The 18,325-nt window shown below is 41.3% G+C and overlaps 1 protein-coding gene across 9 annotated transcripts in view; it reads right to left on the reverse strand.

Moving 5' to 3' along the window:
* The window catches only part of LOC116035508 (ryanodine receptor 3-like), a 109,637-nt gene that overhangs the window by 82,206 nt on the left and 9,106 nt on the right, over positions 1–18,325 (reverse strand). For 5 of the 9 annotated variants that reach the window (XM_035994503.1, XM_035994499.1, XM_035994500.1 and 2 more), the window contains exons 2-4: positions 8,019–8,138; positions 2,846–2,950; positions 2,195–2,215 (exon numbers count right to left, since the gene is read on the reverse strand). In XM_035994503.1, coding sequence (XP_035850396.1) covers positions 2,195–2,215; positions 2,846–2,950; positions 8,019–8,138 — 246 coding nt within the window. The remainder of the gene's footprint in view (positions 1–2,194; positions 2,216–2,845; positions 2,951–8,018; positions 8,139–18,325) is intronic. The other 4 variants (XM_031278593.2, XM_031278591.2, XM_031278590.2 and 1 more) reach the window with 1 other exon arrangement.

Genomic DNA, 18,325 nt, shown 5'->3' on the forward strand with positions numbered 1-18,325 from the left:
TGAAGACGAAAGTCTAATAGGCAAACACACGTTTCTTCATGCAGGTTTTGTTATAAACAGTATTAAAGTTCGGACTGATAACGAGGACATTAACTGTAACGATTGCGCGAGAGCTTAACGGCTGTATTTCCAGACTTTGACATTTGATGATATATGCACAGTATTAATGACAGGTATTTAGTTATTTAGGCTGCACTGTGTTCTGCTGTTATCTAATGCTAGGGTGTTTGATGCGATCCTCCTCCTGCGCTCCGTAGCGAACAATGTGACGGTGAGACAGCACCGATTAAATATTAAGAATGAATTTTGATATAAGATTTGAGTTGGAATTTACAAGATGTTTATGGAACAATTATCACTCTGTACAAGCGCAAATAACACTGCTGGATTTAATCTTCATGAGAACGTGGATCATATGGAGTGAAAAAATGTGCGTGAGGCATCAATACTTCAAAAATATTACGACTAATCGTTATTCCCACATGTACTTTCTGCAGTCTGACTTCAGTTCACCTTCTCACCATCTGCGTCGCCAATTCCCATATTCTCCAAAATGTGCGTACGCATGGGTCAGAGTTTGCGTGGAGGACCGCACATTCTGCCATCAAGTTTGTTTTTTATAAATCACAACCTTTGCGTGGATGTGGCTTACACACATTTTCAGCCCTGTTTTGTGCGTATGCGACATTTATAAATGAGACCCCAGGTATTGTATGTATGCTATGGCAAACAAAAAATGCAGTTGGTCTTTAAGTGTTATGTTAAGGCCTAAAGAAGGGTGCTGATGCATGAGGGATGAGGCTGGACTCGCAGTTAAACATGTCCATTCAAGCTTTAATTTAGAGTTTAATATTTTGAGCATCACTTTTCTCTGCTGTGGCTCATAATTCCCTGACAGCTAGCTCTTAAACTCCCCACAGCGGCAGTGGAACCAATGGTCTTGACTTCCATCCTTCTGCTCCACAGACAGTCCACTGTGGCCAAAAAGCTCTAGTCCTCCAACATCTATTTATCTCAGAAGTCAAGTAAATGAATATGAGCCTTAAAGTGCTCATATTATGCTCATTTTCAGGTTCATAATTGTATTTAGAGGTTGTACCAGAATAGGTTTACATGGTTTAATTTTCAAAAAACACCATATTTTTGTTGTACTGCACATTGCTGTAGCTCCTCTTTTCACCCTGTGTGTCGAGCTCTCGCTTTTAGCTACAGAGTGAGGCATCTCACTTCTGTTCCATCTTCGTTGGGAGTCGAACATGTGCAGTACTTAGGTAAGTACTGCAAGCTAATCAGAAGCAGAGTTTGAGGGCGTGGCATGCTAGCAGCTAGGCGAGCATTATAACGTGTGTTACAAAGTGATGCACGTTCATCACGGAAGAAAAGGCTGGACTACAATAGAGCTGTTTGGAGCAGTTTGTGAACAGTGTTTTCTGTTGGAGATGGTAAGTCCCTTTGGGGTGGACTTTGGGCTTTTTCACTTTGTACACCTATAACATGCACAAAAAAGATGTAACACTATAAAGGAACAGGAAAAAGCCAAACAGCATAATATGAGCACTCACTTTACTGAGGATTCATGTGGCAAAAGCTGTGTGGAGAGCTTTTTTTTTTTTTACTAAATCACTCGTGATCATTTGTTGTCACAGAAATCTTAGTCTCAGCTGTTTGCATCCTCTCATAGCATCTCATATCACACAGCCAAGGGTGAGTGAGTAAAAAATATACTGTGACAAATTAGAGCTTATCCTATGTGGTGGGGTTTATAGAAAACAAATGATACTGCAATGAACATCCATCTGAATGCCCCTGAGGGCAAGACTAATGCTAATCTGACGCTAATCCAGCATCGGTGCCGCTCTAGTTCTCCGGCAATGGAAAGTGAGTTGTGTGAGAGTTGATGTTTGCGAGGAACCTTATTTGGAAGTCTATACTAACCTCTATTTGTCTCTGTCAGCTCGGCAGGAGCTCAGACACAATCTTCTCACCCAGTGTACACAAAAAATCCATTTGATCATCAGTTATTTCAAAGCATGTGCTCTGGTGTTAGCATAAACTATAAACCATTTCTAACGATTTCTGATGTAAAGACAAATGTTCAGTGGTGATGGATTATAGTAGGCGTTTGTGTATTGTGACTAATCTACTGCGTCATGCATTGGGGATGAGAGGGGAATGGTATGAGTGGTGAACATACCCATCGCTCCGGGCCGCGTGTCTATCATGCAGAAGATGGAGATTATACACAGAAAAGGGAGAATTACACATCTGTCACAGCAATGACAAAGAGAAGCAAACACACTTGCAAGAAGTCGACTAAAACAACATCAGGTGCAGAAATTACAATGATGAATTGTTAATTACAAATTCAGCGACATAGTATTGACTGGAAAAAATCAAAATCTGCTGTCACTGGCTCTCTTTGCTTGTAGAATGCTTATTTTAAAAAGGAAGATATGTATGTGCTAAAGTATGCTGTTTTCCTTCAAGCCTTGGTGTTAATCAAATGGGCTAAAAGTGCACGCTGCAGCAATGCCAGGGCATCCCCTTCATCCTTATTTATATACATAGGGGTCCGGACCTCTCTGCAGTCGAGGTCCCCTGGCCACTGTAATGGGCCTATTCTGCCCATTAATCTCTTTATAGTGACTGAACAAGTTAAGAGTATTCAACTTAGCTTACTTCATTCATTACAATACACTGTTTTACAACCTCCTCTTTTGAACGTTTGAACGTGTGACATACAGTACATGACTTTATGGCTTATGAGGAGTTGAAGTATGGATTGTCAGAGTGTTCCCTATCTGTGTTTGTGTATTAGCATGTGTGTGTGTTCACAATCACTCACCCCTTCACTGTTCTGTCCGCTCTTAGCCAGCATCTCCTGTAGGGCCCGTACTGACAGAGACTGTTCCAGCACAAAGGTACAGATGCACAGGTCTGGAGGAACATACTGCAACAACAGACAAGTGGGTCTCAGGTTACAAATGATTACCACAGTTTTTAAGGCCACTTTCATCTACTTTACATACAGTGTTCACTCTTGTGTTCTCATTGTAGTAGTTAGTTCAAGTAATAGTTTCAAGCTGCGGGAGACTTTACAGGCTCTAAAAATGCAACTGTCTTCTCAGGCTAAAAGGAGCTACAGAAGACATTTGTACCTCAGAAGACGGAGTTCATTCCTTATGTCGAGTGTTGTCACCTGTGCCAAAAACTCTAATATTATCTCTAAACAGAAACACAACCAGTGGGGCTCAGTCTCCCAAAAAGTTGGACTTACAAAGGATTTTTACACCATCTCTACCCCTCTACCATTTAGATGAAAGAAAAAGGCATTTAGGTCCAAGAAGTGTGCAGTTTACTTATTTCTTGGTGATGAAACCTTTGAAACTGTTATCTCGTGGGGGGCAGTGAAAACATGCTGGATACACAACAGCTTTTAAGTTGAAATGAAAAATTGTTAGCTAACAGTTACTTTTTTACACATCCAGGAGATACAGTACATTAGCATTAATTTGGGGTCGTGTTTGTGTCCACCTGACGGATGGAAGTCCAATATTCATTCTCCTTTTAGCTCAGTTTTTGGAAAATATCTAGTGAATATATGGTCTTGCTGTGCAAAGACTACAGGGCAAAAGAAGCACCATCTACAGTTCAGTATTATACTGTACAGCACGTTCTCAACTAAAGTATGAACCAAAAACGTCAAGGCTACTATTACGAAAGCAGCTGCCTCCTTTACATTGGCCCAGCATGCTCCTTCCATAACCAAAGCAGCATTAATGAAATTATTACCACAGCCACTTGTCCTGCCTCCCATCAATACTGATTTTGATTTAGTATGTAAATAACTTTTTGCTGCATAAGGAAAACATCCACATATAATATGTGATATTCTGATTAGATGCCCACTTATAAAATCTGTGCTGACTGCTGCATTTTTACCGCATTTGAACCAAGTTCCTCTTAATCAAGTGGGCGATATTCATTGAAAGGTACTTTAAAAACAGATTAAGTGCTCTCTGGTCAGTCTGTGCTCAGATAAGCCAGGTCACGGACAGAGCAGTACATGTGCTAGATGAAGAAGATCGACCAAATTGCGTCCCAAACCGGGACAGGAGAGGATACGGGAAAATTGCTGACAGAATGAGGGAAGCAGGGATGGAGATATTGTGGGGAAAGGCTACAAGATAAATTAGATCAACACCTGCCCTGGCCTCCTTACTGAGTAGCTCAACTCCTCCCAAACTGGTTCATGTAAATCTAACCTCATTTGCAAACTTCACACAACCCAGTTTCAGGGTAAAGTAACAATAGATTTACAGTCAAGATGCAAATGACCACTACTGTGCACAAACATGGCAATCTGATTATTAAAAACTAAGTCATGTTGAAGTATAGATACTCCAGACGAGACTGTGCAAATGATTCAGTGAAAACAAACAGAGCTGATTTGATTTATGCCAGTGTGTTGAAGTCCAACAATAGTGCTTCCAGATTGTCTCATTGGCTGACACACTCCACAATCGCTTAATTTAGATATCAACTTGAATAATTTGCTTTATTTTAAAAGATGGTATGAATTTATTTTCATGCTAAATAATTTATGCTATTGTCGTCCAGACATGCAGAGGAAGACTCAAAACTCCCATAAATACACTTAAAGCAACAGTTTGACATTTGGGGCAATTCATCCATTGATGAGAAGATACTCAATACCACTCTCATCAGTCAGTTAAAGCGGCTCTAATCAATATTAACAATGGCTGACATGACTATATGTGAAAGGTATCGCTCAAAGTGATCAACCCACAGAGAGTTATCACCTGACTCTGCAGTTTCCCTGAGCCACAAGCATCTACTGCTTGACAGCAACTTTTAGCTCATTGACAGGCTCTAAAAACAGACTCTACAGTACCTGCACAGCACCAAACAGCAGACGGACACAGTTAGTGAGGAGCATTTATTTCCCTCATGAGTTAGTGGAGACCAAAGCAGAGCTAAAATGAGTGAATATTGGATTTGCATTCATCAGGTGGCCAGAAACACGACTCCAAAGATACTTAATGTTTCTCCATATCTGCTAAGTGCATAAATAGTTAGCAAAAACTGTTTATAATATATGAGTGTACTAAGTGGTAAAAAACACTCACTAAGTGGTAAAAACCTGTTTTGCGCTTCAGCCAGGAGATGGTTAGCTTAGCTTAGCATAAATGCTGGAAGCAGGGGAAACAGCTACCCCAGGCTCTATACAAAGGTAACAAAAACAAACGAAACTGCCTACCAGCACCTCTGAAGCTCACTATCACATCATATTTTTTTATGTTTTATCTTGTTTGTTATGTCTGGAGTCACCACTGTTTGTGTGGCAACCTCACAGTGACGAAAGGGTCACTGCGCCAGGTCAAGAAATAGTCTCCTCGTAAAAGAACTTATATACTTAAATACTCTTTTTGTATAGATTACAAAACAAGATACAACTTGGTAATTAGTGAGCTTTGGAGATACTTTTTAGGCAGATGTTTTTTTTGTTGCTTTGGACAGAGCCAGGCTAGCCGTTTCCCCCTGTTTCTACTCTTTATGCTGAGTTAACTGTCTCCTTCATATTCAGCTTCACATTTAATGTAGAGATGAGAGTGGCATCAAACGCTCAACAAGAAAGCGAATAAGTGTATTTCCCAAAATGTCAAACTATTCACACTTAAATATACAACACCTGTACAAACTGTATGCAATATAACACATTGTCAGCATGCTGTTTGGGTTGGGGATGTCTCAACACTGACCAGCCTTCCCTCTAGCACTGTCACTGTAGAGAAATCATAATAAAGGGTCTGGGGGAAAGCAATCCAGCCCCGCCCTTATCTCTCTGGGTGACTAACAGCTGACCTTTGCTCTCTCCAGGCGCAGGACTGTAACAGTAGGTGGGGAGGGGACTACCTGGAGAAAGCAAGGCAGTTAAATGAAGATCTAGAAGAGCTGGAGGTGGTGATGAGTGTCCAGCCCTGTCAGGATGTCCTCTTACCAGGAAGAGCAGGGAGACAGCTTTACAGCAGCTTGGACATGCCCGGACATTTGGTTTATGACCAATAGTGTAATGAGGGAAAGAGCGCAGCTAGATTGTGGGCAGGGATAGATGGCCTCTTTATTTCTGTCTCCACAGAGAGAGTCAGAAAGGGCAAAGCTGATTGCCCTGAGGAGGTGATCTCATACTCTGTCATTCCAATTCAGCTTAATTGGAGGAGCTGCTAAAACTGTTAATTGAAGCAAGGAGCTAAAACAGAGGATTTGCAAATAATCATAATTAATAATAATAAATAATAGTCAGTTGGCGTATATGATGAAGTCCAGCTTGATTCACACACTGTACACACAACAAAGACACAGCATCACTGCCATTATGGTATGTGGGCATCTACCCTCCAGTGGTCGTAATATTGAGTCACTGACGGGCGAGAGCTGCTGGTCGTATATCACAATCAACCAGCTTCTTACAGGCTGATTGATGTTGCCATTTAAACTGTGCACACTGTAAATCAACCTCATCCTGCGGTGCTGGTTCTGTGCCCCATTACTAGACTAGTTCACCAAGGAGAGAGGCATCTGATTCCGCTTCCAAATTGCCATCTGGGTTTTTTCACCTCTTCGTCGCTGATCCCAACGGTGGGGTGATGCCTTTTCATAAAAAAACGCAGGCCATGAAGACAAAGTGCCAGATAGAGAGAATATCCATCACACCTGTCAGGTGTAATTACCATCCAATATGGGGTGAAAGCCTCACCTCTCTCTGTGCACAATACCCTCACCAACATACACACACATCCTCTTTGTGAGAGCTGTTGGAGGGCAGGAGGGGGTTGTTGAAAGGAGAGAAGATACTAAATGCCACGAGTACATGGGTCTTTTATTCCTTCTTATTTTAGCCTCCTTTCCCTGAAAAGCATCTGTGTGTCTCTGACACATTTACACACTGTATATGCCTGGTGTCATAGCTTGAGCGAAATGAATTTCAGACAATACTAATAGATTATGATTAAAAGACTATCAATGGGGAAAAAGCCCATTAGGCCTGCTGTCAACAGGCTTTGCTATGGGAAAACAATAATGCTAGATAAGAATAACTGAAATTGTTGGGTCTTTGTAAATTATAGAGCGTGGTCTAAACCTACTCTATCTGTAAAGTGTCCTGAGATAAGTGTCTTGGGATTGGTACGGTTCTCTCCAACAGCCAATCATTCCGATATTTCTGCCTACTAGCTTGATCACTGTCACGTTGAAAAAAAAGGTTCAGGATGCGCTTCATAATTTTCATTTGTTTGTTTGTTGCACAAAAATGCAATAAGGTGGCAACCTGCTGATTACAAAGGCAAACAATTAAATCTAACTCAACTGTCGTAATTAAAACTTTGCACTTAGTCGCACAAACCATCGAATGCATCAGCATCTACAGCTACTGCTCAGCTGCAATAAAGCTGTAGGCAATACGAGCAAATGACAGCAGTGTTTATGAAACAATCCATCAAACACGTCCAGGGGCGTCATTTCTGGGAATTATCATCTGACGGCGGGCCCACTGAGATGCCATGTCGTTCCTTAACCCTTGGAAGAAAAGCTCATCAAGAGCGGCTGTGAGCTGTTGCTCCAGCTTTGATGGCGTGCTGAGCTGCCTTTCTGTGCGTCTCCGCTTTGCTTCACTGAATCTTTGCTGGACCTAAACAAGGATTAACTATATGGATGTTTGGTTTCCATGGAGCTCTCACCCTGCGTGAACGCATCCTTTCATCCGGTTCAAATAACTGCTTCATGTAACATTTGTTGATTACATTCTGTATGCGCATGTGTGCGTGAAAATATAAAGTTGATTATATAACTGGAGAGAAAACAAACTCTATCAAATGAAGTAGATGTTTTTTGATCAAGGAGCTCAGCAGAGACATCCAACACACAATAACATGTATCTCTTTGTTCCACTGAATATTTTTCAGATCAGAAGGAATCAAACCGTGCAGCGGTGTGCCTACCTTCGCCTCAGATGTGGGCTCCAGGTAACACAGCCGATTGCCCAGCCCCTCAGCAGCCAGGCAGAACTTGCGATTCTCCTTCTGGATGCAGGCCACGCACTGGAGCACCACTTCATCATCCTGTCAAGAGAAAACAGACTTTAGTCAGTGTGTCTGTGCATGCAGACGCTGCGAGTGTGTGCGTCATGTCCCAAGAGAACCCCTCTTCACCCACACACATGCACACAATTTCAGGGGAGACTCTTGTGCTTCTAAGGCCTTAAAAGTGTTTTGTCTCTGGTCATTTCCCTCCACAGTGGTGGAGAAACAACAGGAGACTGTTGGACGCAATAACACAACTCTCAAAATATAATCTTTATACTGGAACCCCTGTGTGGTCCTTATAGCGGTGTCACTATTGCTTTTTGTGTTTGTTTAATGAGGTACTTTCAAAATAAGATAAATAATCTGTACAACCACAAACAATAACTTGTATAATTTAATGCCTAATTTGTAATTATTTTTTTTAAATCTAGAAATCTTGGGAATTAACTATTTTAAAACAAGCAGTGCATTTTTAATAAGTCTGACATTGAGTTTTGACAAGTTTCCTTTTTGGAATTTTTACACGAGGATCAATAAACTCACATGTCATTTTCAGGTAGCATACCATACTTTGCTTAAACTTTTAAACCAAACAGTGAAATGCACCACAAAGAGTTAATTCTAATACAAATACTGTATATTTCCCAACCTTCTCACAAGTTATCCTTTTTTTCTCGGACTCCGCCCGGCTAATTGGAGGTTTTTCCCGTCTAAATGTGATGATCAAACAGAGACCATCCATAATTGATCCCTTTGAGTCCAATCTCCTTTAGGCCGTTTACTCTGTTTATATGGTACAAATGAGGCAATTGATTGGAGCATTACATGTTTAAAAAGAATATAATGTCCAAGTGAATTAATTCATTATTCATGTGAAAGAGGCATTGCATGGCTTTGATGCTGCATACGAATTATGTGTGCATATATTTGAGAATGAATGTCTATATTTGTTATACTTCTATATATATGTATCTAAGAAATGTCTTGTTGGTGTCCAAAATGTGAGCACAGCAAAGCCAACTACAGTGTCACAAGAAACTAACTAAACCCCCCAATATGCATTCTTTTGGGAGAACAGCTGAAAACAAACATCTGATGCTGCTGTTGTGTAAATGGCTTGATTACGTTTAAAGTGCTGGCCCTGTGAACGCTGAGTTGGACATAGTTACTCTTCATAATAGCAGAGCAAGCGGAAATCTGCTGATATGGGCTGCTATGGGATAGGGAAGCAGGGAGCAGCTTCTGCACAATGGCCAGCTGCATTATTTAATGTAAGGGGGATTGTGCTGAGAGCAGAGTGCAGCAGTAGTAGTAGTAAAACAGTAAAGCACTCCGTTATAGTGTAGCATGATGCACGAGAGAGAGAGAGAGAGAGAGAGAGAGAGAGAGAGAGAGAGAGAGAGAGAAATATTACCAGTATCTATGTGTATGAGTGCATGTGTGTGTACAGCTTTGTTTTTAACATTTTTGAGCATGAAAATCAATATGACAAACAAAGAGAGAGATTCTAATGCAAAGAACATTGTGAGCGAAGAAAAGGGTGTCCTTCATGATAATACCACAATTATTTTTAATGTGATAAAAAGTTTGTCTTATAATATAAATGACTAGCGATTAGTAACTTGCTGATATATTTACATCATGAGTCATTCATTCCATAAGACAGGAACCCAGCATTAGGGATAAGGTTGGGCTCAAATAAGGGGAAACCTAACATTGATGGGGAAACAGATTTTGACCCAACTCCAGCTCTAATGTGGAGGCACTCCCTTGCAAAAAAATGGACTGGAAAGTGAATAAATAATACAATTAATAATAAAGTATTTTCAGTACTTAATCATATCTTCATGGATATCATTATCAAAAAACAGCCTGCAATGTCATAATCCTATTTTTAGGCAATCTTGCCATCAGTCTCATAATGTACAGTAGGGGTCCATACATAGTGTATGTGCAGTAGGAAGCAGATATAAATGCGATAATACTGACCTGCTGGAATTGATTGTGCCATTCATGGGACTGTTATGGGAAAGACTTCGGATAATGCTGCCAGTCTTGGCTCAATATGAAAATGAAAATGTTATTCAACTCAGATGCAGATTGAAATGAATAGCCCTCTACAGTTAATCAACACTTGGCTGGGTTGAAACATGCAATCGTTCTCCCTGTTGAGGGAGTGAGCATAGGGTTGATTTGGGCAATATAAGAAGGGTATCGATCCACGCATCGCATTCCTGCCTGTCTGAGTGCCGACACACACACACACACACACACACACACACACACACAACGCTAACTCTCATTTCTCTGGCCCACAATTGGCCCTTTTCCCCCGTCTCACCCCCACACTGAAGTACAATTCCGTATCTGACATTGTCTCTTTCTCTGGGTCTCTTCCTCCTTCCGTCACCAACCCCTCTTACATCTGGCTGCTACAGAGGAGGAGGGGGCACTCACTGCTATCAACCATTCATAAAGTGAAGCTCAAAGTGATGGCAGTCAGACTGGAAGGAGAGAAGATACTCTCCTCAATTTGGAGATGGGTTAGTTTACAAAATCTGAATAAAACCTCAGAATTTAGGTGTTTCTACTCATTTTAGCTGACTGTATGCAAATATATCTATAGCAACAATGAGAAAGGTCAAGCAGAGTCAGAGTGTTGTATAGACAGCCAAAGAGATACTGGAACTTCCGGGTTCTGTCAGAGGGAAGGAAACCTAATTTACATCATCACCATGACTTTTGTAATAATAAAGGACAATTCAGGGGATCACCAAAGTGATAACAAGTCAACTACACAGCTAGCGTGGCTAAAAAAATACTCTCAATGTGATTGCATTGAAGTGCAAAAGCTAGTGGAACAACAGTCATCCCAAATGTGATGTCAGGGCTTCAGCGCTTTTCAGATTCAAGTAAACAATCATTCATTCAGCTGTCCTTAAACTGTGAGAAGTGAGCACTCTCCAAGGGCACATTGAGATTGAATTTCACTCTATTATAATACTCCCGCTCTCATACTGTACTCTCTCACTTTTATTCCTTTGTTCTGTGTAAATCTGTGTGTTGTGTATGCACCACCAACAACAATAGCATAAAACTCCTATGAGACTTGTGTGAGTAGCACTGGAGCATTTCAATGAGCGGGCCGTGATGACAACTCGGCTTGTTTTCTTGGTTTCAACCAATCACACTCTCTTGGTGCATTGCACAGGGGAATAATGACGTTGATGGAGATTTCTGCATAGCGACAGGTAGTCATACCAAAGGTCTCCTCAACAACGCTGCAGTAAGTCAATCAACCAATGAATTTGGGCTGAGATGAAAAGACTCCTGTAAAACCCAAAAGTGTTGTGGGTGTAAACCTGCCAGTGCTGCCCTAACGGCCTGACCTTGTAGTGCTGCTGGCATGGACTTATGAACTGACAATACGGCTTCTAAATAAATTATCATTATTGATGATCGTAGAGAGTGATTACAGAGTTTAGAGGAATGTAATGGGTTGTTATGGCTCATGAAAAAAATAATCCTGGCATTAGGCCCCTTAGAAGTGTGCAATTATTTAAAGAGCATCTATTTTTCTCTGCCTCTCTTTTCTCCCCAGCTTGTTTTTTAGGTACATATGCATTTTTGATTCCAGGCCTCCAGACAGCAAAGATGAGAAGTCCAGGGTTAGTGGAGTGTAAATTATTCTGTTGAAGGCTTCCTCTCAAGTACTGGAATAAGTAGAAGCAGTCTGAACCAAAACACTCTCAGGAGAAGTCTGGAGTATCTAAGCCTAAGAGATGTCTACAGCATTTCAGCAGGTAGTGCAGTGCATGCCATCAGCTCAATGTAGAGAGACTCTTACCAACTTATTGTGCACTGCGCAGAGCTGCAGTCAGGGCTTTGGCAATGTATTCTCAAGTACATCCTGGAGGGGCTACAATAACTACTGTAAAGCTGAAGTCACAAAATATCTTACACACACAAGCTGGAGTAAGAGAAGAAAATAAGATTCTTCCCGTTTTTGGGTGTGATGGCAGTTGAATTGCTCCGGTATTTCGTGTGTTGCTCCAATGCCTCCCATAAGGCTTGTTTTACCACTGCTTGCACTATGTTACACGAAGCACCCATGACATCACCATCACTCATCTACTTTCATGTGAGATATTCTACCTCAAGTTTAAAGCATCAATGCTGCAGAGAAAATAAACACTGCATAATAAGGACTTTGGGGGTTACAGTGTTACCACTCCCACAAGACAGGAACAACATGACAAGCAGTGGCATTATTAATGTGTCTCCTGTTTAAATCCATTCTAAACGGATTTTGGCCTCTCAGATGCCTTGACACCCGAAAGAGCCACAAGCTATGCACCCATATCAACAACATGTTCTGTCACTTCCTGAAAATGTGGTAAATAAAGCTTGCACATAAAGCTGAATTGCAAAAATTGCGTCAACTGAAACTACCAATCGTCTGTTGGCATGCCCGAGTCTTACAAAAATAAATTGGTGCGAAATGGTTTGTAAATATAAATAAGTTCATTAAGACAAGACAATTACACCTTCCGTAAAGAAGAAATTGCCATTGCTAAGTATGCCCCATCAAAGTAAAGGCTTGAGGTGATAAAATCCAGACTGCTCCCTGCCTCGCTCTTTGAGGTCAGATTTGTTCTGTCTTCTTCAGCTTGATCCTGTGCCAAATATTCATCAGTAAACTGATCCTAGGGTGGCACCGAGCAACCCTCGGGAGAAGGTTGAAGGGTATGGCAGCACAGGCGAGAGGAAGGGAAAAAGAAAGGAAAGTAGATTGGCAATGAAAAATCTCCTGCAAGCAAAGCCAATGCACCACACATACACACAGCAGAACACAGCACTTGCCTCCACTTGCCTTTGTCCCTGTGTGACTTAAACAGTGTACTGGCTAATAAGTCTCCATCCTCACCAGGGACCTGCTGCCAGTCAACACTGTACACAGGCTGGCTCACACACCGTGACTTTGTTCTGGACAGATTGATACAGCTGGTTGGGCACTGCAGAACAAAATACAGCTGGGCAGTGGTTGCACCCCCTACAAGCTTTCACTCCTGCCTTGTCTTTCTCTCATACCCACACACAGACAGAGTAGGAGCAGAAAAAGACCAGGTGTTTCCCAGGCCTATTTGAAGGCTATTCACAGCAGTAATAGGAGAGGAAAGGACCACAGTCTATAATGGTGCACTATTAAAACAGGGGAATTATTGGCCTAACCTGTTCATGCCTCCTGGTCATGTTAGGTGTAGATGTTAAATATGATGTAACGTTACAGTACAACTACCTCTGAATCATCAGAATCCAAAAGGATTTAGGACCAGGTCAAACTGTATTTGTCACTTGCGCCTGGTTAGTTCACCTGGTAGAGCGGGCGCCCATATATAGAGGTTTACTCCTCGACGCAGCGGTTGCGGGTTCAACTCCGACCTGCAGCCCTTTGCTGCGTGTCATTCTCTCCCATTCTCCCCTTTCCAGTCTAAGCTGTCCTAAAGAAATAAAGGCCTAAAATGCCCACAAAAATAATCTTTAAAAAAACAAACTATTTGTCACTTTAAATCAAGGTGGCTTAATGTTGTTATCAGCTCCAGTAGTCAGAATAAAACTGTTTGTAAGAGTAATTATATACAGTGTGAGGTGCGTACCTTATTTCTTTCTTGCCATCTTTCTCTATAGTATAATGATCCTATAATGTCGGATGGTAGATTATGTTGGACTGTACTCCTATGTAGTGCACAGTAATGCCTGCATTCATAAAGGATTGGCAATTAAATTTAATATATAATATGGCCCTCTAAATTTATTTTTGGCAGTTATGCTACTGCTTGTGGTGCTAAAGTGACTTCCTGTTTAGTTGATAGCTTTTGATTGGACGGTGCTACAGATGTTTCTTAGCAGCTAATTTACACATTACTGAAGTCTTCACTAGCTGAGACATTTCTTACATTTTAATGGTACAAACTTAGAAAACCACTAAAAAAGTTACTACGAACTTAAAGTAAGAAGGACATTATGCACAAACTTACTAATTAATGTATAAATAGCTGGTCCCTCATACTGTAGTTGTTAATGAGGATCAAATCAAGTCACTTTCTTAGCACCAACACTTGAAAAATATTTGTATGACAAATATTATTAGACCATCTTATTGATCCTCCAGTATCAGAAGAAGCACTGACAAGAAATGTTTGTTCTAGAATATTCTGGTGGATATTACACATGCTTTCTGCTGGCTTACTGTTGAAGTATTCATAGACTTCCAGCTTAATGCTCTCTTACACTGTGGTGCGACACCAGCAGAAATGGAAAGAGCAAGAGAAAAAAAGGTAGTCGAGGAGTGAAGCTTTGTTCTCATGACTCAGTGTTGCTGTGTAAATGGGAGCACCAATGCTCATCTTGAGGCACACTGCTGAACATGCTGCCCCCAGAGCACAGACAGCCCAATAAAGAGAGAGAGAGAGAGAGAGAGAGAGAGAGAGAGAGAGAGAGAGAGAGAGAGAGAGAGAGAAAGAACGAAAGTCAAACAGAGCTACAGAGAGCACAAGGAACTCACACAAACACACATTATTAAAATCCACAGGCCAGAGTGACACTATAAATTCATCTCGACATCCGCAAAAATTTCAGCCTCCTTTAAAGGCTTTGCTTGGGGTGCTGAAGATGGCAGCTTTACAGCTCGTTATTGAACAGTGTCAGTCCCTGGCACAAAATGCATGCAGCTGCATTGTGGACTGCACTGGCATGGATACAGAACGAGGTTGGAGAATCATTCAACACATCTCCCATTTGTACACAGTGTGCTCTACCTGTAGATCTTAACTTAAAATCTGAAAATATCGAGTCAAGTAAGTCAAGTAAAGAAAATATAAAATATAATTTGCAATGTCTCAATGGACGTTACAGGTCCACATCAACAACAGTTCCTGTACCAATCTAATTTCTCTACACCACTATCTACAGTAAGATTTTTGCCCTCTGAAAAGTAGCTAAACTGCTATTTTCTTTCTCTATTATAGCTTGGTTTGCGGTAGGTAATTGGCTGAAAGGTCTATTGACACAAAGTCGATGTTCTAAGAATAAATAAACAAGATAATACCACCAAGGCACTGCAAAATAATCTAATCTGCGGTGGTTCAATAGTCCCATCCATATCTGATCCTCTCAGGTGTGTGTGTGTGTGTGTGTGTGTGTGTGTGTGTGTGTGTGTCATCTGGCGCATATTGCGCTTCAGACCTGGACTGTCTAATCACTGTAGGCAATTTAATTACACAATCACCATACACTCACTCTATACAGCTGTAAACAGCAGCAACCATATGGACAGAGGCAATCCATCTCGGAGATTGGACAGATATGGCGATCACTGTGAGCCAAATAGCTCAGAGTGAAAAATGGCTACATCTTAAATGGCACAGAATGTGTGTAGCTGCTGTTAGCTCAGCACTCTAACAGTATATTAGAGCGTAGACATTACGTAAAAGTTAAAGTATTAGTCCATTAAAATGAGGGCTGCTACAGGTCATGTGAGGAGAAGGTTTAGGAAAAATAAATGTTACTAGGTGAGCCCTGCAGGCAGATCAAACCCCTCCCAGGTCTAGAGGCATTTAGCCTGTCTGCATGCTTCAGTGCCGTACGAGCAGAGCAGGGAAGCTGTAAAGTGTTTCATTGCACCTTGCAGCATTTCTTCTCCTCCCCGGCGGTGACTTTAATGTGAAAGGCTAAGTAAGCATTTTTATATCACTTCCTTGCTTTAGGCTTCCACTGTCTACACTGTCTATACTATTGAACAGACAAAAAGGAAAAACATGGCAATGGAACATCTCTGTGATGTTTTAAATGCCTTGACATTAGACAATGCAATGACTATGGAAGGAGATTAGGCTAGTATTGCACATTACCTCACTTGACTACATGATGGCATCGGGGATGCTCAGGGGCAATATGTGACAGCGCTATAGCTGGGGCTTAGGAACAAACTTCTCACTCTCTCTGCTTCCCCTCCACAAAGTAGCCTCAGTTACCAAGGGAATTGAGACTTTTTGTGGCAGAACACAGCAAAGTGAAAATTGGCTGCTTCTACTTTCTGACAAGCAATGTGTTGTATTTTAAGAAAAGAGCCTTTTTGGAGGTTCAAAGGGAGAGCAGCACTAACATGTGCATTTCCAGACTGATCTCATGAAGTGGCGTATGTATGACACGCCAATTCGTATGCCATTATTGGCGTGTTATCAAGACGCATACTCGCTTTTTAGCATGTTTATCAAAGCTGTTCAGCCTCCGTTGACTTACATTACCTTGCAATTGCGTGTGAATTGACGCCGTAGCGAGTAGTATGAAAGGGCGAAAATCTGCGTAGCGAGGTTGGTCGGGGTGGAGGATGGGTAAAACACAGGACTTTCACCCAGGAGGGGATTGTGTGATGTTTGCTTTCCACGTTTTTTCTTTTCCTAAACCCAACCCGCGTGTGATGTTTCCTAAACTCAACCGTAGCCTCGCGATAACACGCCACGTGGCTTTAGAAAGTGTGTATGTTTAGGCTGTGACGTTGCAGACTGCTGTCCGCTGTATACAGCATAGACATACACACGGATAGCTCAAAATGCATACAGATAACACGCCACTTGGCTTTAGGAACGTAGCGTGTATGTTTACACGAAGTCATGATGTCATGTTGGCATTTGTAACCATCCTGGATCCAGGAAGCTAAGCCTGACTCACAATTTCGACTGTGTGACGCTAGAGAGAGGCCGAAGAGGTGTGGAAATAGAAATTACACCTTGCTTTCAGGTCAAGAAAGTGGAACAGTGATTGCAGGTGTTTCAGCAATGCCACAGCCTGTGCCCAATCCACAAGGAAAGGATGGCATGTCATTTGCTGTAGGATAAATCAAACTACAGAAGTTCAAAGTCTACAATATCTGCCTGCCAATGTGTTAAAGAAATAGTCGACATTTTGGGAAATACGCTTACCGGTTTTTGCTTTCTTGCTGGGCGTCAGATGAGACAACCAATACCAATCTTATGTCTGTACATTAAATATGAAGCAGACGGTTACTTGGCCTAACATAAAGGAGAAACAGAGGACACAGCTAGCCTGGTTTCATTTGTACAAAAATGGGTGCCTGGGTAGCTCACCTGGTAGAGAGGGCGCCCATATATAGAGGTTTACTCCTCGACACTGCGGCCACAGGTTCGACTCCGATCTGCGGCCCTTTGCTGCATCTCATTCCCCCTCTCTCTCCCCTTTCAAGTCTAAGCTGTCCTATAGAAATAAAGGCCTAAAAGGCCCAAAAAATTGGCTTAAAAAAAAGAAATAAATTATCTTAAAAAAAAAAAATAAACAAAAAACACACACAACTTGCAGTTGGGGTTTCTTTGCAAAAGCAACTAGCGAGACTCAGATTTTGTACAAATAAAACAAACGTGTTAATTAGTCAGCTTTAGAGGTGCTAGCTTTATTTATGGAAAGACCCAGGCTAGCTGTTCCCCCCAGTTCAAGTATTTATGCTAAGCTAAACTGCAAAGCTTATTTCTCAAAGCAGGGGGAAACAACTAACCTGGCTCTGTCCAAAGGTAATACAAATTTCCCTAGCACCTCTAGCTCACTAATTAAACCATTAAAACTTGTTTGTTTAATCCATACAAAAACCCAAAGCGTGAAAATAGAAGAAGAATTTATAAATATACAGGAGGTTATGTGCTGGAGCTATTCCTTAGTCTGGTCTGTGAGTTTCTGGAGTGAGATATAAAATGTTAATACATAAGTCTTTGTGTTACAATGCATGTAAGCTAACCATCTGCTAGCTCCAACTTCATATTGAAACATACAGAGTAGTTCTGATCTTCTCATCTAACTCTTGCCAAAAAAGCAGATAAGCACATTTCTTACAATGGTAAACTATTCATTTAAACAGACTCATCAAGTGCAAGCATGGTCACATTTAGGCCATGCTGGGTAATGGAGATGTGATCCAATCACCCTATATATCCTACAATTCCAAAGCTCTAAAGGGAACATTGCCCTCAACAATTAGCTCTTGCCAAGAAAGACACATCTTTATATTCAAATGAGATTATATGTTTTTTACCCTGTTCGGCAGAGACCTGGACAGTGTAACAGTATTACACTTGTTCCCTATATAAAGTATGCACTAACAGTGATCGCTGTGTCAGCTTCTCCGGGATAAAAATATCCATTGTCCTTTAAGGCCT

Source organism: Sander lucioperca, chromosome 18 (assembly GCF_008315115.2).
Source record: "Sander lucioperca isolate FBNREF2018 chromosome 18, SLUC_FBN_1.2, whole genome shotgun sequence".
Taxonomy (NCBI): domain Eukaryota; kingdom Metazoa; phylum Chordata; class Actinopteri; order Perciformes; family Percidae; genus Sander; species Sander lucioperca.